Below are 17854 nucleotides of genomic sequence, written 5' to 3'. Positions count from 1 at the left end.
TGGCATAATCATAGTACGGTTGGTGACACCAGTCAAAAAGTTTCTTCCTGCTTGAACTATCTCCCTCATCTCCTCTGGCCATCCTGCGCCCGCAGTAAAGATCAACATTTCCGTGGCAGGAGCCAAGTCTCCCCGGTAAGAGAAGTCACCCATAACCTCGCAAAAAAAACTCGTATCCAATGTATTGGCACGGAAGGAGCAGTCCGTTTAATTGACCCCCAAAGCAGAATATTAACTCGCGGCCTTGTAATTGCGAGTCAGACGCCCCAGCGACTTTGTCAGCTGACGGGATTGAGAGACATCAGTAATCTAAAAACGACTATGTTTGTGCGATAGCACACAATGCATTCTGCATGCATATGACAATGCTGTGACGGTTGCTTGTGTGGCGATCGAAACGTCGTGATCTATTAGTATTTTTCTACCTACGTGACTTTACCGAAAGAACCAAAGAGTATGGATTCCTGCAGTCACGAAAGCTTCAAATCAAGACTGTGACTGTTCACACACACAAAGGCAAAGATGAAGGAGAGTATGTTTGAAGGGAGGGCCAGACAGCAGATGGAATTCCACAGCGCACAGCCTGGCAGGGGACCTGAAACCAGGCAGAGAACTGCTGTCAATAAAAGTTTCTTGGGCAGTAATCTTCGTGTTTGTTATGTTTTCAAACATCTATTTTGCCAGTGTCGTGTTTTAGTACTCAAGGTCAAACTCTGCGAAGTTGTGCTGAAACAAAACATCGTTTCAGCATGTGGCGCATGACGCATTAGACATCTCAATGTGCAAAGATTGAATATCTTGAACTGCTATCCCACAGCTCCCCGTAATAATCTACAAAACAAACATAATTTCCTGGAAGGCGCAACTAGCATTGACTTAAGCCTTTAGTTTTTATAGTTAGACAGACATGGTAAATATAACTGTATTTATATAAAATTAAACACAACAACCGAGAGTACTGGCTGACGGAATTATTGAGTGATGAGTATGTTCACTCATGTCGGAGCCAGTCATTTGATTCCCACTCCATCATTGGCTTCTGCAGGGAATTATCAGCATACATTGTGTTCAGTGAAAGTGCAAAAATCCCATGGTAATATTTGCAACAGTCAACCCATGTATGACAGTCACAGCCCAAAACATGCAGTACAGCATAGAGACTGTTCTTTTCTCCACCGGTGGTTATGGAAATTCCATTCGCCTATGACGGGGGCCAGTCTATCCACATGGTAAGCCCAACTGGTTGGAGCGACAGAGCAGTGAATGGGTAAACGAAGTTGGTACCTTAAATGTTTCAGCACGATCGTATTCCACGTGGAACTCTCCATCCCTGAGGAATACACACACAAAGACAAATAGCCCTCTTGTACTCTGTTGGCAAGATGGTCGGGGGCATTGGGGAGAAACTATTCACGATGCCGGTACGTGAGTGCGTTTGTAGATTCCCTGCTCAGAGGCTCACTTGTAATGCATCAGTTTGCTGGTCCCTCCAGATTCCACTTTCATCTTCTTGCAAAGCTTCCGGCCTTCCGAGTTCCTGTCGATGCAACACACAGTACCGACACTCTGCACCAGCCGTCCCCCCCTTCTTTGGACAATCGATTGCAAGAGGCAAGGGTGAGTGAGAGCATTGCACCGAGAGTGTGAAGGTATCCTTACCCGCAGTCCACCCACGCCACAGTGCCGCTACCGCGCACTGCCTGCCCTACGTCTGACAGAAGCTTTAGTTTCTTGTCCAAGCCAGATTCTGCCACAAACAGAAGCAAAAGGTGAGGTTATAATAACGGCATGTGCAAAGAAAAAGGTGCAGCCCTGCAACTACTGGCTCACGCCACTGCTGGCAGAAGGGCCTCCACTAGAGTGAGTGGTAGAGAGTATTTTGGCCTACTCTCCCACACTGGCCAGATCTCCGGGAAGATGTCGAAGAAACCAAACAATACCCCACCACCTGCGCAACCTGCCGAACGACTCACTGTGCTGTACCCGTTTATACGGCTGGGTGGACCGAGGTGATGTAATTTAAGAAACTCCCGCCATTGTTCCAACTGCAGCGCCAGGAAATCAAATCGACCTCTGGATCAAAAGTGTGTGAACCATTAGACCGGATTCCTCCAGTCTGAATAAAAATCCTGATTCTGACCATGGTAACATCCACTGATGTAGCTACCAGATTACAAAACAAAAACCGTGGATCAATTTTCACCTCCAGTGGATTATAGCAAATGTCTACTCAAGTAAAAGATTATCCACGCTAAAGCAAGCATAGTGGCCTTCAACATGATGTGAAAATTCCAAATTTCCATGACAGAGCCAGGCTCTTCACGGGATGACCACTGCTGACTTTCCACCAAATAATATAATTTCATTGACTATTTTGGGATGACAATGGACCGACAAGACTCCCAAATGGGAATCACTTTGCAGCCTTCTGACTGCGATGAACCATGTCAATTTGTTTCAGCTTTATTTACGAGTGACAAGAGGAGACAGCCAAGGGAGAATGCGCACGCAGACACGATAATCACAGGGAAGATGGCAGAGGTCGCAAACGGGTTTTGATTCCTTACCCGTACCCGGCCGCACCAGGGTCGCAAACGGGTACGGGTAACCGAGTATCGGGTAGGGTACGGGTACCCGATTGCGACCTCTGGGATGAAACCATGTTGCAGGCGCGGGTGGGTTGATTCTAGGAACTTTAATTGTGAGAAGAGACAAGACGATGGGAAATGAGTGACAAACGGTGACTCACCAGTGACTCACGGCCTACCCGTACCCGTACCCAGCCGCACCAGGGTCGCAAACGGCTACCCGTACCCGGCCGGGTAAGGGTAGCCGGGTATCGGGTAGGGTACGGTTATCGGGTACCCGATTGCGACCTCTGGAAGATGGACACACGATATCTGAGCACTTTTACGGGCAGTGCAGCTGAGTGGTGATGTGGCAGGGCAGCCCTACACACACCTCAAAACCCCACAGCACTGACTTCATATCCTGGTTGGAAGTCGATTCAATACAAATGGTGTTCACTACTTAATACATTAATTCTGATACTAAACACTGTTCTGGGTGCATTGCGGTTTGAGTGCCCAACTCTCCATCAGGTGGTTGGAGGTTTAAATCCAGGTCACTCCATCCCATTTGTCCCTTAGTTGATCAAATAAGTCCAGCTGTGGGCAGAAGACAACAATAACAGTTCTACAATCAAGAGTCTGATCACTGCCTTACAAACGTGGAATTTCCGCCACTGCTTAGGGCTGCTATTGGAGATAAGGACTGTCCAATGTGCATTACAACACAGAGAAACACCGAGGCGTTTTAACTCGTACAAATAAAAGAAATGACTGTTGCAAAGCTCCGTAGGTGTTGTATCCCACAGACAGAAGTGATCATTTCCAGGCCGATGCAGAATGTTACGTCTGAAGATGATGATGCACATAAAACACACCCTTCAACATGGCTTGTGAGAGGCAGTACATCAAATTGGCATAAATTGCAGGGCAAAAGCTGTCAGGAGTAGCTTTAACTTGAGGACAATTCCAAACTAACTAACACACAGCAGAGAAGAAAAATACACACTGTCAGTAGATTTAGTTTGAGTGGCTGGCAGCCATGACAATACACTGATTCTGTGTGAGCAGTGCACGCAAACAAAAGGTCAAGCCAATTGATCTTCTGCCACATCACTTGATCATCTAAAGTTCTATCCTGAATTCTCAGCGGCAGCTGCAGAACGGAACGACGAACGCCACTTTACGTTGTTATATTTTCTGACATCCATTATCGGGGCTGGTGGTGGGGTGATCTTATTACTTGGAAGGTCAGGAGTTCATATCCCAGGGAAGTTGGACTCGGGCGAGTGACCCCCTGTGGTTGGTAACAGGAGCACCACTTGGGAGAGACTGCACTGCTCGGTAAGCAGTCAAGAACGACTGCATTAAAGACATGCCAGGCTCAAACTTGTGAATGTGGAATTTCCAACACTGGCTCAAGAACATCAACAAAAATGAGCACCAACAAATGTTGTTCAAGGTCACGGGGACAGGAACATATTTTCATCACTGTGCAATTTATCGCTCCGACAATTTCTGAAGTGGATGCAACTGATAGTACTCGTTACACTCAATGAATGCAGAGATTAAATCATTGGTTATGATCAGCCAAGAGCTCGGTGCAATAGCAGGTTTTACTTATGAGACCTTGAAATCCTACAGAGTGCAAAGCACAAAGATGCAGAACAAGCAAAGCACAATGGGAGTAAAAAAGCCCATCTTCTGTGGGGATGTATGGCCACGTGTGATAGAGAGCTAAGTTGACATTGGCAATATCCCCCAATTGTATTATTTATAACATACTTGGGTTATATCTGATGGAAACTATTGGCAATCAAACCTTTGAAACGAGGCAACCTGGCTCAGTGGTTTTGAAACTGACCACTATGTTGATCAAATATTAAGTAAAAAGCTAAGAGGTAAAAACTAGAAAAACAAGTACAGTATAACAACACAGAGGTCTCAGTCCCATCACTGATCGATGATGGCACAACTCCTCGACATTTTTATGTTTAATGCGTAAAGGGGTTTATCTAAGCTGTGTCCATTTATAAAAAAAACATAAGAGTTTTATTCCTTGCAAATGAGAACCAAAAAAACCCAATTTAAAGCGATAGTCAAAGGGCTTAAATAGCGTAATATCACTGCCGAGGTAACACCAAGTATGGGAGTGATGAGAGGTGAAAAATCTTTCATGAACGAACCTTGAAACTAGTGTGGGAGAGAGGCAAGGACACACAGCAAAGCAAATATGTACAAGGGAGCAGCTATGTGCATTAATTAGGTATATAGCAGCTCTGCTTAGTTACAAAAAATCTAGTTGATTCCCACAGAACAAACCATCTTTGGAGAGCAAGCCGGTGCTACAAAGGTAGTCTGATGATGCCATCTTCAGGGACCGTTCCCTGGACATGATATGGCACTCACCGCTGTGACAGACGTGAATGGACAACAAGTATTCATCTCGATGCTCAAAGCGCTATTGGAAAATAACTGGAGAATATGAATTTTAAAACGAGCAAAATCCAAGGATTTACATATGCAATTAGCTATGGTTTTCTTACGAAGTATATTTGTGATAACAAGTACTCCTGACTACTTGAATATCCCCATGACATATCTAGTTTTAGCCAATCATCACCACCACCACCACAGAGAATGCTCCCACCACGGGAATGTGTAATTTTCACCACTGGTTCAAAGGTCACCACAGACAATGGGCACACCGCAATCGCTTGATTGAGCTGGGAGATTAATGGCCAATTTGTGTCGGAGCCGAAGTAAAAAAAAAAATCTGTCGAGAGACACGCGTTCAAATGTAATGTCCAAATGAACCTAAAAAAAAACACTTCTTTCTGAACCACGCGCAACCAGAAATCGTTACGCTTGGATACGCATACAACAATACACAATACACAACATTAGCTCTGTGAAGTTAACCTAAAATAAACCAAGAGTCAGAAATCTTTCAATCAATCAGTTGGTCTGGCCGAGAGGGGGGGGGGTGAGTAGGGGGGTTGCGCTTGCAGGGATGCTCCAAGAATGACTGCGTAATTTCCGGGTAATTAACTTAAAAAATGCTCGTTGGCACCACCAGGGAAATGTGCAAGCCCCATATAATTACTGGGAACCTGTGGGCTGAGGTTGCATGGCAATTGGTGAGCAATTACCGGTGACCGTGTGTATATATAATAACCTTAACTGAAAAATTCCCTTTGAAGAAACTGCTGCAGTTGACTTGACTGTTTATTGCAAAATTCAACATGCAAACATAGCAGGGGGTGGGATGCTCCAGTCAATCCAAGCAAAGATAACTATTGAGAAGTAGGATCATAGTCTATGGATATTTCGGTAAAGCCACGTAGATAGAAAAATAATGAAAATGTCACGACGTTTCGATCGCAACACAAGCAATCGTCTTCAGGTGAGAGAGAGAGAGAGCTGGTCAGACAAGGTCTTAAGTAGGATCAGTTAGGCGAGGGTAAACCAGAGAACTGTACTTATGTAGACCACGATTAGTATGCACCAGTCTGATTAAGGTGCATCTCAGTTAAAGCCAGTGTTGGGTGGTGCTCACCTATTTTGACAGTGGTGGTATTTACACATTGCTATTCCAGGTAAGTTACCACTGACTTCCCGTGAAAAGTAGTCCTTGTTTTTTTCGACCGTGGAGAGCTGAACGACTGGGATTTGTAAGTGAAACCCATTTGATTGAGAGTTGGGCACACTAACCACAATGCCACCAGGCTGATTATTAGCATCAGTATTCCAGAATTTAGTTAGCGGACAAAATTTGAATTTCAACATTTGCAAATGAATCTCACTATACGTGTACACAATGTGTACGTTTTGTATGTAATGGTCTTGAATGTAAATGTTCGAGTGGGAACTTAGTTGTATAAAGAACTGCATATGTGACTGGGAGGCAGCAGGAATTGAAGTAATGATTTCGGCTTGATTGAAGGTTCACCAATAACGAGGCTATGCAAGCCACCCTGCTTTATTTTGTACATTTAATTACAACACAACACAACCATCCCAGATAGTCAATCTTTCGGAGTTAATTTTTTTACCAACAACTTTTCGTAACCACACCTATTGGCTCATTGGACTTTAGCTTTGCTAGAGTTCTCTGTGTAATAAAGATTGTGGTGGCTGCGTGACAGCACGGTTCGAGTGCTTGAGGTTTTAATTTAAAATCCATGTTGGAGAAGACCCAGCCTATCTTTCTTTACCGCGGTGTTTCTAACAATGAGTTATCACGTTTTTCTGGAAAGGCAACAGACGTGCAAAAGTGGAATTTCTACCACTTGGTGCAGGGGGTGCGCCAAGGGAGATGGTGACCCTCCACTGTTCATTTGAGCAAGGAGACTCGTTGAATTGGCCTTGACTTCACATCTCTGTAGAACAGCGAACGTGCCAATGCCCTCCCCGTTGAAAGTAATCTCTGCGGAGCAATAATTAAGTGCCGGCCTTTTTGCTGCAAATCGCAGTCGGCATTTAATTGGGTCCATTGTTTGAAACAGACTTCAGTCATCCTAGCAAAACTCTGACAATATCTGCGCACAACAGTGTTGCATTACTCAATAAAACCCACTGCTTCAATACCATTAAACAACAAGATAGAGACTCCCAAGCATAGATTGTATACTACTATCGGTTTTCTTGCGGAGATGGAATGCACCCGACATCACTTCCACCCTCAGGGTGTATTATTTGATAGACTTCTGCTAATCCACATTGATTGAAACCAGGCCTTTTAGAATTAATGAGAAACATGGAAATTAGTGAAGCCACACAGTGTAAATACAAATGTATCTTTGTGTGCGAATGCATATCCACGTTTGTGCAGAGACATAAGGGAGATTAGTGTTATTGGAAAAGGCTAAGGGGTAGAATGGAGAGACCTTTGCATAAATGGCATTAACCTGGGTTAATTGTTAGTTTATCTAGGACAACTGTGAGTGTTCATTTGCCTGTTTGTGAATGTGTACACCAACAGCCAGCTTTCTTTAAAATCATGATACAGTTAAAACAAATGTCTATGCATTTAGCAATGCACCAATAACTTTATTGGACGGTTTTCTAGAACATGACACCAATAAGCGGAAGCGATGTTTTGACAAATCTGTGATTTACAAGTGTTCATTTTTGTTTACATGTGTTTTCTCCAGGCACTCTACTTTCACAAACACACACATAAAAACAAAGACTGAATTAGTCATCAACCTCACATCCCGAGCAGGACCCTTGCAAAGCAATACATAATAGTCATCTATCTAGGAAAGTCCCGCAAATTATCATGATTATTTGTTTGAGAGGGTCCTCCAATGGGATGTTTGAGCAAATGCTTTTTGAGTATTTTTAAAACATTATGTGGGTGCAAACCCATGTCTTGCACTATCATATCCTGGCCTTCTCACAGCCCGGCAGAATCATTTGCACGCATGACGAGCTCTGTGCAATCCAACAACCTCAAATTTTAAATCTAATCCTCACTAAAAATAGTTAATTCTGGATTCATGATTTTGTGGATGTTTGTGCTCTCGTCATGAGTTCCAATGTATTGTTTGAGTCTTGCAAAATTTCAAGATGGGTAACGTCATTTAGTAAATCTCAGATTTTATTAACATAAAATCTTAATTTTCTTATATTTTGTTCTGGAAATTTACATTTGTCAGTTCTTCTGGCAATCTCGTGCGCAAGTCATCTCAGCCTGGTTATGTGTAATGTAGTCGATCACCGTCTGCATGGTAAGCAGTGGATTGACAAAGAGGCTGGTTGATAAAAACAAAACAGCACCACTTTGTGGGAATTCAACATTAATTTATTTTAGAGATGTTGGCTTCTGCCATCTAAACGTGGAAATTCCACCACTGGCTTCAGACCAATAGTGATGAGCACCGCTCCATTATTGATTTTAGGAAGCACGCATTTGCCTTTAAACAGCACGCGGTACTTTCCGGATAGGGTTGAGTGCTAGTATCCAGGGCTCAAGCAGAAAAACCAAGTCACCTTCAGGATTCCTCCGGTTCACGTTACGATCTGATACTCAAGAAAATGAATTCAAGCAGAACAGTTTTTTTTTACTAAAGCATAACATCACTGCTTGCCACACTATTTAAACTACTAGCTTGTTTGCCCGTCCAGTGACGGGTGTATATTGCAGTAAATCTGACATTTTAAATAGAAAAATTGTTCAGCTCATGATTATTAATGAGGGGGGGTTGCCCCATGTGGAGTGACGTCACCCGCTAATGGTTATTGGGGAGTGGCATGTGGAGTGACGTCACCCACTCATGGTTAATGGAGAGGGGTGCGGCATGTGGAGTGACGTCACCCGCTCATGATTATTAATGAGGGTGGGGCTCATGTGGAGTGACGTCACGCGCGGGACACACACACACAGCCTTTTAGGCTCGTAATATTAGTTACTGCGTTGATTTCTTTATTAGCTTTACTTTCCATAAAGAAAGGTCAAAATGAAAGCTAATTTGCGTACATTCATTTTCATTTCCACTCCACCTTCCTCATGCGGAGTGACGTCACCCATTCATGATTATTAATGACGGGGGGGGGGGGGGGGGAGTCCATATGGAGGACCCCAGCTGTTCCTGATTATTAATGAGGGGGGCTGGTCGCAGTGGAGTGACGTCACGCGTGTTACACACAGACATTCTTGGCTCATTATATTCGTGATAAACTATTTTAATTTGACCGAGTAAGGCCCACTGAGCTATGTAGCTCTTTTTCAGAAGCGACCTGGCCACAAATGATAGCCCAATTAAGTGGCTCATCGTATGGAAATCTATAGCAGCCAAATATTCAAAACACATGTCTCTAAAAGGTAACCAGGAGGACCCGGAGAAAAGTCCATGCGACCAAGAGGGAAAACAAAATATACAGGCATCAGGGTCGGGATCGAACCCAGGACCTCCTGCATACCATATTCTTAGGTTTTTTCGGTAAAGTCACGTAGGTAAAACATCAAAATTAATGAAAATAAAATAAAATAAAACAAAAATCACGACGTTTCAGAGGCAACACAAGTTTCCGTCATCAGGTGGAACCGTCACAGCCGAATTAGCTGCATCAAGTGAGGCAATGATTCAAGATGTAATCCCTTATAAGCAAGTTGAAGGGGGGAGGAGAGGGGGGGGGAGCTCATCAGAATGTGGTAGCCAATGAATGGAACGTATCGGGAGGGAGGGGGGCGGGGCTCAAAGACAGCACGGAGCGCTAAGCACAACGCATCGGGAGGGGGGGGGGCGGGGCCAAAAAAATGGACGACGGCTTGGACGCGGTTGCTGCTGCACACGCCAACACAATGGACAGAGGGGGAGGGGAGGCCTGATACACATGACAGACAAAAGAACGAAAATGCCCATGTTTATACCAATGCTGGCTGAACAATGAAGAGAGTACTGTTAAAAAATAACTGGGGATGTTAGCACTCGGTAAAGTAAAGTAAAATAGTGCCTGTCAGATAAGATGGTCCAAAAAAGTGTAATTAAGTCTTTTTTGCGTGGTTGATAACATCTTTCCAATGATTACTAAGTTTGTACCCATCATCACGGTTGAAATAATGTCTGTGTTTGTATATTTGTATGGCTTCGTGTACAAACCTTTGATGGTAGCCGGGAGGTTTGCAGAGAACCTTGGTCTCGGAAAAGACAATTTCATGAGAGCCCACCGAGTTATAGCAATGATTGGCAACGGCAGAAGAATCAGTTCTGCCGTGTTTCAGATCTGACTTGTGCTCGCGGACACGATCAGAAACATGACGTTTCGTTTCTCCAATGTAGCAATCACCACAAATGCAACTAAATTTGTAGACTCCAGGATACTGTAAGTCATTAATTTTGATGTTTGATGTTTTACCTACGTGACTTTACCGAAAAAACCTAAGAATATGAATCCTTGCAGTCACGAAAGCTTCAAATCTAGAATTCCTGCATACCAGGTGAGGTAGTTGACATCTCGCCACATAACTTCTCACCAAACCTCGCTTGCGAGGTATTAAGTTTTCACTTTAGGCCAGAGGTCGCAAACGGGTTTTGATTCCTTACCCGTACCCGGCCGCACCAGGGTCGCAAATGGATACCCGTACCCGGCTGGGAACAGGTACCCGTTCCCTACCCGTACCCGTACCCTACCCGAAATGAGTGACAAACGGCTACTCACCAGTGACTCACGGCCTACCCGTACCCGGCCGCACCAGGGTCGCAAACGGCTACCCGTACCCGGCCGGGTACGGGTATCGGGTACCCGGTTGCGACCTCTGCTTTAGGCGCTACCCATTCACCGCCAGGCACCCACCTCCCTGGTGGTAGAGCACCAGCACGTTGTTGCGCGTGCGGATAATCTTCCTCAGCTCCTTGTGGTCGTCGGGCTTTTCAACGCGCGGGGCCGACTTGGCAGAGAGCACGGCGCACACGCACAGGGCCTGAACGGGGGACGCACACACACGCACAGATATTGAACATCACGAGGTCGTCACGATAAAAGGTTTATGCTACCACAAATCACCCGAGCTTCCATCATTCTGCTGTATTTGAGTGATTTGCTTAGCTTTCCTATACTTTGCACTCCGATCATGTTTTTTTTTATTGCTTGTTGTTTTTACCTTCTGACCCTGCCGCCCCTACTAGACATGTGAACAAGAGCTTTATAGCTCATCAGATTCCTCCAGAATAATTAAATAATCTGAGATCACACATCTGTTGCATAGTTACCACTTGACCTCCACTATGTGGTGTTAGGTCTTCCCCATGGCCACCGACATCTGAGTGCCCCCACTCAAACACATTCCTGCGGAGGGAGCTGGTAGGAACGTTGGGTTGCTCGGTCAATGGTCAGGGTCAACGGCGGCGTGGTGTATTCCGCAAATATGCCCGACTGTGAGGGCGGGCACAAGCCGGCGTGAGTAGGTTAAACGTTGAGTTTTATAAGGGCACCACGGGGTGACCAGCCCCTCCCCACCCAGCCCCACCCCTCCCACCCAGCCCCTCCCCACCCAGCCCCTCCCCACCCTCCCCTCTCCACCCAGCCCCACCCCTCCCATTTTTGGATGCACGACGGACGGACACAATAATCCCCTGTGGGCTGGTGGAACCAGGTGGTTCCTACCAGTATAAATATATACTCTACTGAATGTACTCTGCAGCAGTGGCTGGGAATCGACCCCCGAGTCGATGGGTTCATAGCGCAATGCGCCAACCACAACGCGTCAACGTTTTACCCAGTGCCTGCCACTCCTGTTAAACCGAGGACGGCTGTTAGTGAAATCCCACAGCGCTCATTAGAGCGAGCGGTGTTGTGAATATAATGTGTTAAGACTCCACCCACCACTAGTTAACACCAGAACTGTTGCAAGGGGAGGGAGTGTGAGGCATGCTGCACCCTCTTAGAACCCTTGGCATTCATATACTAAGAAGGGCCATTGCCTGAAACGTCAGCTATTGTATATATTTCCTCAACCGGCATTGGACTGAATTGACAAAAGGGCTGTGCATACAATGATATAGTTAATGTCCACATAACTAGCATTATCTTTATAAAATGAGCTTTTACAGTTTATTTCATTGTGTTGTTTACAGCTATTGTTCATCATATTTTACATACAAGGTTATAGAGTATTGTGAGCACAGCAAATTATTATTTGGTTCTTTCGGTTAAGTCACGTCTAAAAATAAAATAATAAATTAAATTAAATAATAGAATACGACGTTTCGATTGCAACACAAGCAATCATCATCAGGTATAATGAAATAGCGACATAATATCTAACCAGAAAACTATAGACAGACATATTAGCAGACAGATATCACCAAGATACATACATAGCTAGAGCAACACAGGTAACAGAGAGGGGTGATCGTCTCTGTGGGGTGGCCTTAAATAGACGTGACTTAACCGAAAGAACCAAATAATAATTCCTGCAGTCACGAAAGTTCTAAAATTAAGATTGCACAGCAAATGTCATCAGCTTTTTTTTGCAAGCAAATAAAACGTAGATTTTTGTTGTTGTTGCCAATGTTTAAAATTTCCATTTGTTTTCCATTTGTACGCTTTCGTTTTCACTTGCAAAAGAGCTTCTTCAACAGATTTTCATTGGAAAAAACCACCCAGAAAATCAATCAAAACCCTTTATGGTCCATTGAATAAGATCCGCCATTGGAAAACTGAACTACTGAAAGTGTTTGCGGTCCACATGAGAGTGAGACGTGGCATATCCTACTATGCGTACCGGATACTCTTCACGGTAGCTTTAACCCGAATCATGCAAAAAAAAATGTACGTTGCCAATTCTCAAAATCCGTGTTTCCCTCTTGAAAATGTCAGGGTGTTTCTTGGTCTCTCTTTCACACTTCCCTAACCTTACCCGATGACACTTTTAGCACTCACAATACTAACGAGCACAATACCCATTGGAGTTTAACAATTTAAAATGTGGCCACGTGATCAGTCTGCGTGGCCCATTGCCTCACGTCAGCCACTTGAGTGGCTTAAAAGGTGAGGGAGACAATTTGCTTCCATTGAATGATTCACAGGGACAGGTTCCGTCTGCCCTACAGCCCAAGTGATTATGATTAACTGGAAAGTGATAATGTTTAACTTTACAAATACTTTATAACACCAGTGTATATTGCCAAGCCGAAATGTGTGCATTTCTGCACAACTACAGCTGAAAAGTCAGGTGATTGTTCAGATTTGACTCCCGTACTCCAGAAAGCATTGGGCAGTGCTCATCTCCTTTAAGATTTGGTAATCAACGGTGGAAATTACACATTACCATGACGGGGATGAGTCTCAATAACGCATCAATTACTATTTGGAGAAACGTCTTAGTCATATAGTATGGTACATTCTGGCACAATTACCACTGGCTTTGCACGAAGTTACTTTTTTGTTTGTTATAGTCCTATGAAATGGATCAGTTCCCTATAAACACAACCTTAGGAAGTGATCAAACTGAATGTACTCGTACCACCGTGCTCTTGACACAATCTCTGCTGACGTCCAAGTGTTGGCAAGTCCTCAATTCTATGACAGCACCCAAGTTTGTCCTTGACGTTCAATGCCGACTCCCCACCCAGTGGAAATTAAACATTTATACGGTTTTGCAAATCGACAAAAATGCAATCACTTGGCACTTCCTATCGAGGCCGTTTGTTGAGTGTTTTTTGGTAAGTTCACTGCTGCTCGTGGGCCTCCCCACGCAGTGTGGTTCGTGTGGGGTCCTTCTGACCATACTTCCCCCCCCCCATGCCGGTCGGCGTAGGTTGGTTAAAGTGGAGTGGAAGGCATGGGAGCTTAGAAGTACAGTACAAGTCACAGCAATGTGTTGATAGAATTTGCTCGCTCCTACCCACAACACAGTCCCCGACTTCCCAGGCAACGGTGTCAATTCCACGTTCACACGACGCGATCCGGTCCATCGACATGACGAGAATCGGCGTCGCGTTCCCGCCAAGCGGTAAAAAAACAAGAAAAAGACAAAAATTCCACGTTCCTATGGCAGGGCCCAATACATCCACCTTACAAAAGTGTTGCTCGTCCCACCGCCCCACCACACACCCCCAGAGGATGATGGTAACGGTGATAGTTTAGCGATACGCCGACGGTGACCTGTGTTTAAACTGTTATTGCATCAACACGATGGTGATACTAATACTAACACTGCTGTTGTTGTTACTGCTCCCTTAACAAGACGACGGCGAACAAAAGTGCACCGCTTGTGCAAAAGTCAACCACAAAGTTACAACCGCATCGCACGTGTGGCCCTAAACTGCTCCTGTACACGCGTAATATCGTCGCCTGGACAGCGCTTTACAATTCGTTAAGGAACAGAAGCAAACGAAGCAGCACACAATGAAGCTGACGGGACGAACATTTCGCCGCTCCACGTCCACATCACGAAACTGGGGGGGACGTTGCAAGGGTCATTGTAAAACGGGCGCACATTTGCTAGAGCGCTTAAGCATCGACCGCACGTGTGCGCGCACGCCATTGGCTCGCGCGCCCACGTGCCGGACGCGCTCTGCGACGCGATTGGCCTAGAGAGTAAAGCGATGCCCCGCTGCGTCCAATAGCGAGCGCGCACGCCTATCCACGCTGGTAAATCTAATCGCGGGGGCGATGGCGTTAAAGACTATGGGGTGTGTGATTTCTTACCGACACGGCCATGCGGAGAGGCGCGATCTTTGGCAACATCTTGTTGTACAAGAGGCGAATGTTTTGTTGTTAAGCTGAATCGAGAGCAACAATTGCAAAGGAGCGCGTTGAGGTGTGAAGAGAGCGGTTGGCGGAGATGGAGCCACGCGGTGCCACGTCCCGCGAGCTGATTGAGCAGTGGGCGAAACCATCGAGTCTTCAACCGGCGCGGGGGGGGGGGGCGATTGTGGTGGTGGGCACGTCTTAGAATGGTAAACATTTAAATTGGACAGCTTCAAGTTTAATTAATTTACTTTTTGTTTAGCCAGTCGAGAAGTCCGGATGGTGATCTGGGTCACTAAAAATTACAAAAAACTATTTTCTGTAAAGGGGCTGTCCATAAATGACGTCACGCGATTTTGGACGATTTTTGACCCCCCCCCGGTCACACGGCGTCACAAAAAGTCAGACCCCCCCCCTCAAATATGACGTCAAAACCATATTTCCAATTTGAAAATAAAATATGCTGCAAATCGCTTTAAACTATTGTCATTGTAGTGCGTATTTAATGTGGCGCTGCACTCTGATGTTGTAGGAGTGTCGTTATAACAATTAGTGTTGTTATAACAATTCTATATTTATTTAAAATTGCGCATTTTGATGTGACGTCACATTTCTCAAACCCCCCCCGGCTCGTCACATAAATATTCACAAATGTCTGACGTCATTTATGGACGGCCCCTTACTGTGTTTTGACAGTCACTATAATGCATCTGATTTGAATCTATATGCAATATCCCTCTTTCGTCCAGCGCAATTTCCAGGCACACCCATCCTCAGGATAATTAGAAACTGTTTTTTTCACAGCTTTTGTTCCATTTTCTTTGTCAGTGGTCTCTGTTCTCAAGCCATCTCAAAGCAGATACGAGGCGTGGCAAAGATATGTCACGGTCTTACAGCGACATCGAAAAACATTCTCTTAAAATTGCAATGGCAAAATTATAAAATCAATGTACTTGCATAACTAAAATGTGCTGAGAGTCTTTACGACAACCAATGGAAATTAATCACGGGGTAGGATTGGAGAACTTGATATAAAAGGCTAAAAAAGTTGCGCAAGATGTTAAGAAAAAAAAACAAGTACAATTATTGAAGGCAACCTGGGATCAGAAATAAGGAATAAAAGTTGAGTGACAGCTGCTAAAACTGAAATTGATGCTATAATAAAATGGTCAATCCGTGGAATCGATATTGTTTGTAGTACTTGTGTAATACTTTAGATAGTGTAAAATTGTTGTATTTAATAAAGCTATTTTGTTTATTGCTGCGTCTAGATTTTTGTGTCCAATTTACATTTACAATATTGTGAGTCTTTGACCAAATCACCTGGAAGTCAAGAGGTTGGGTCTGGATAGTGCTTGGATGGGTGATCACCATGCAAACACAGCTGTTATCGGCTGCTACAGGGCTATTCTGTGGCTAGCAGAGGTCAGTAGAACAACATACATTGTTGTACCACACTTCTATGGTCCCCCATCTTCACTAACCCTCACTGAGTAGCGTGGTGACGTTTTGTCAAATTACCCGTCACGTACCATGAAGAAGGGCAATTTCCCGAAACAACGTCTCCTGGATTATTTTTTGCAAAGGCAGCGTTATTGACAAATGTGCTAAGTTCTTTCCCAACATCCATCCTTCCACAGCTTCCTTAATAATATTGGATATCTGTGAAAAAGGGCATCATAGCTTATCGGATTCCTCCTGTATCAATACATATTCTGATTCTAAAATCTTTCACCCCTGAGAATTTGTCCAATTCGCGTATTTTTCCGAGCTGCTCGCATTCGTAGGATTGCCTCGGCCGGGTGTTGACTCAATCCATCATCCCGGGTCGATAAAATAAATACCACTTTGTCGATAAGTCAACAGTGGCTCTCCTACGCAGAGACTCATCCCCGCCATTAGAATGTTGCATTTCTACCATTAGCTCAGGGGTGTAAATAGAAGATGAGCACTACTTCAATGCTCTTTTGAGCAGGAAATCACTTTGACTTGACATCTTTAAATAAAATACTCTCCTGTGAGCGACTGTGGTTACGAACACTAAAACCATGGCTCGTGTAAGCTCGCACTGACCCAAATCTAAATATTAAGTCAGTGTATCTGCGATTCAGCATCTCCGGGACAAGCATTTGAACGACTAAATCGCTTAGACCTGAATCTCTAATCGATGTTCGTTGGACAATTTACACCCCTCCCGTTTGACTTGGTACAGGCCAGGCGCGTTGTTTGTGGGCGGGTCCATGTGGCGAGGGGGCGTGCCCTGCACGTGTGGGGTGTGTCCATTTGGGAACATTAGCATACCGTGTGGGCGTGTCCACATGAAGTGGGGGTGGAGCTTAGAGGGGTGTGTGTATATCTTTAGGTGGGGAATGGTGGCGCAGTGGTTAGCGCATTGCGCTTCGGAAGCAGGGCTCCAGTTTTCCGCTCACATCAGTGGCACATATCTGACCCTGTCCTGGTCCTTCCCTAGGTATACTCAGCCTTAAAATGAGCACCCGGTGCTGTGTGTGTAAACATCAGAATTGGGAAGACAAAGGCGGCCGGGCGTGGTTCTGGCCACCAATCTCCCTCGTGTGCCTTGATGGCATTCATTGGCGGTGCTCGCTAACAGCACTTGCTCCAATAGCCTGTTGAAGGCTATACGGGGGACCTTTGGCGATGTAACGAGTCTCGCGATATTAATGCATCGTAACATTGTTAAGCCAGCGATGTTGCCTATTTAACTCATCGTTGTGAATTCGACCGCATTTCGCTCAAACCTACGTCAATTGGTGTAACTTTTACATCTCTAATACTTGTCACAACGCACGTGCTGTCAGACTACTATGACGTCACATCATCGACATGTCCTCAATTACTTAAAAAAACAACGCACGCGTTCGATTCAGGGGTGCACGGTTTTAATTGTTTTACTTTAGTTGTTATCCTAAACTTTAATTATTGCCATTTCATAATTATGTTGTCAGGAAATTTAATGTGAAAATTTGTTTTAGGGGCCGTCCATAAATGACGTCACGCACCTCGGGGGGGGTCAGACATTTGTGACGATGTGTGACGAGGGGGGGGGGTGAGAAATGTGGCGTCAC

At 44.8% G+C, this 17854-nt stretch overlaps 1 protein-coding gene across 1 annotated transcript in view; it reads right to left on the bottom strand.

Annotated features, from left to right (window-relative positions):
• Positions 1-14904, bottom strand: part of PDIA5 (protein disulfide isomerase family A member 5) — a 45232-nt gene extending 30328 nt beyond the window's left edge. The window contains exons 1-5 of the mRNA XM_078860590.1: positions 14727-14904; positions 10869-10995; positions 1660-1747; positions 1463-1537; positions 1285-1330 (exon numbers count right to left, since the gene is read on the bottom strand). Of these exons, the coding sequence (XP_078716716.1) occupies positions 1285-1330; positions 1463-1537; positions 1660-1747; positions 10869-10995; positions 14727-14765 (375 nt within the window). The 5' untranslated portion in view covers positions 14766-14904. The remainder of the gene's footprint in view (positions 1-1284; positions 1331-1462; positions 1538-1659; positions 1748-10868; positions 10996-14726) is intronic.
• Positions 14905-17854: the final 2950 nt, after the last annotated feature.

Source organism: Lampetra fluviatilis, chromosome 10 (assembly GCF_964198595.1).
Source record: "Lampetra fluviatilis chromosome 10, kcLamFluv1.1, whole genome shotgun sequence".
NCBI lineage: Eukaryota > Metazoa > Chordata > Hyperoartia > Petromyzontiformes > Petromyzontidae > Lampetra > Lampetra fluviatilis.
Note: the sequence above shows the minus strand (reverse complement) of the source record. Positions and strands in the feature narration are given on the sequence as shown.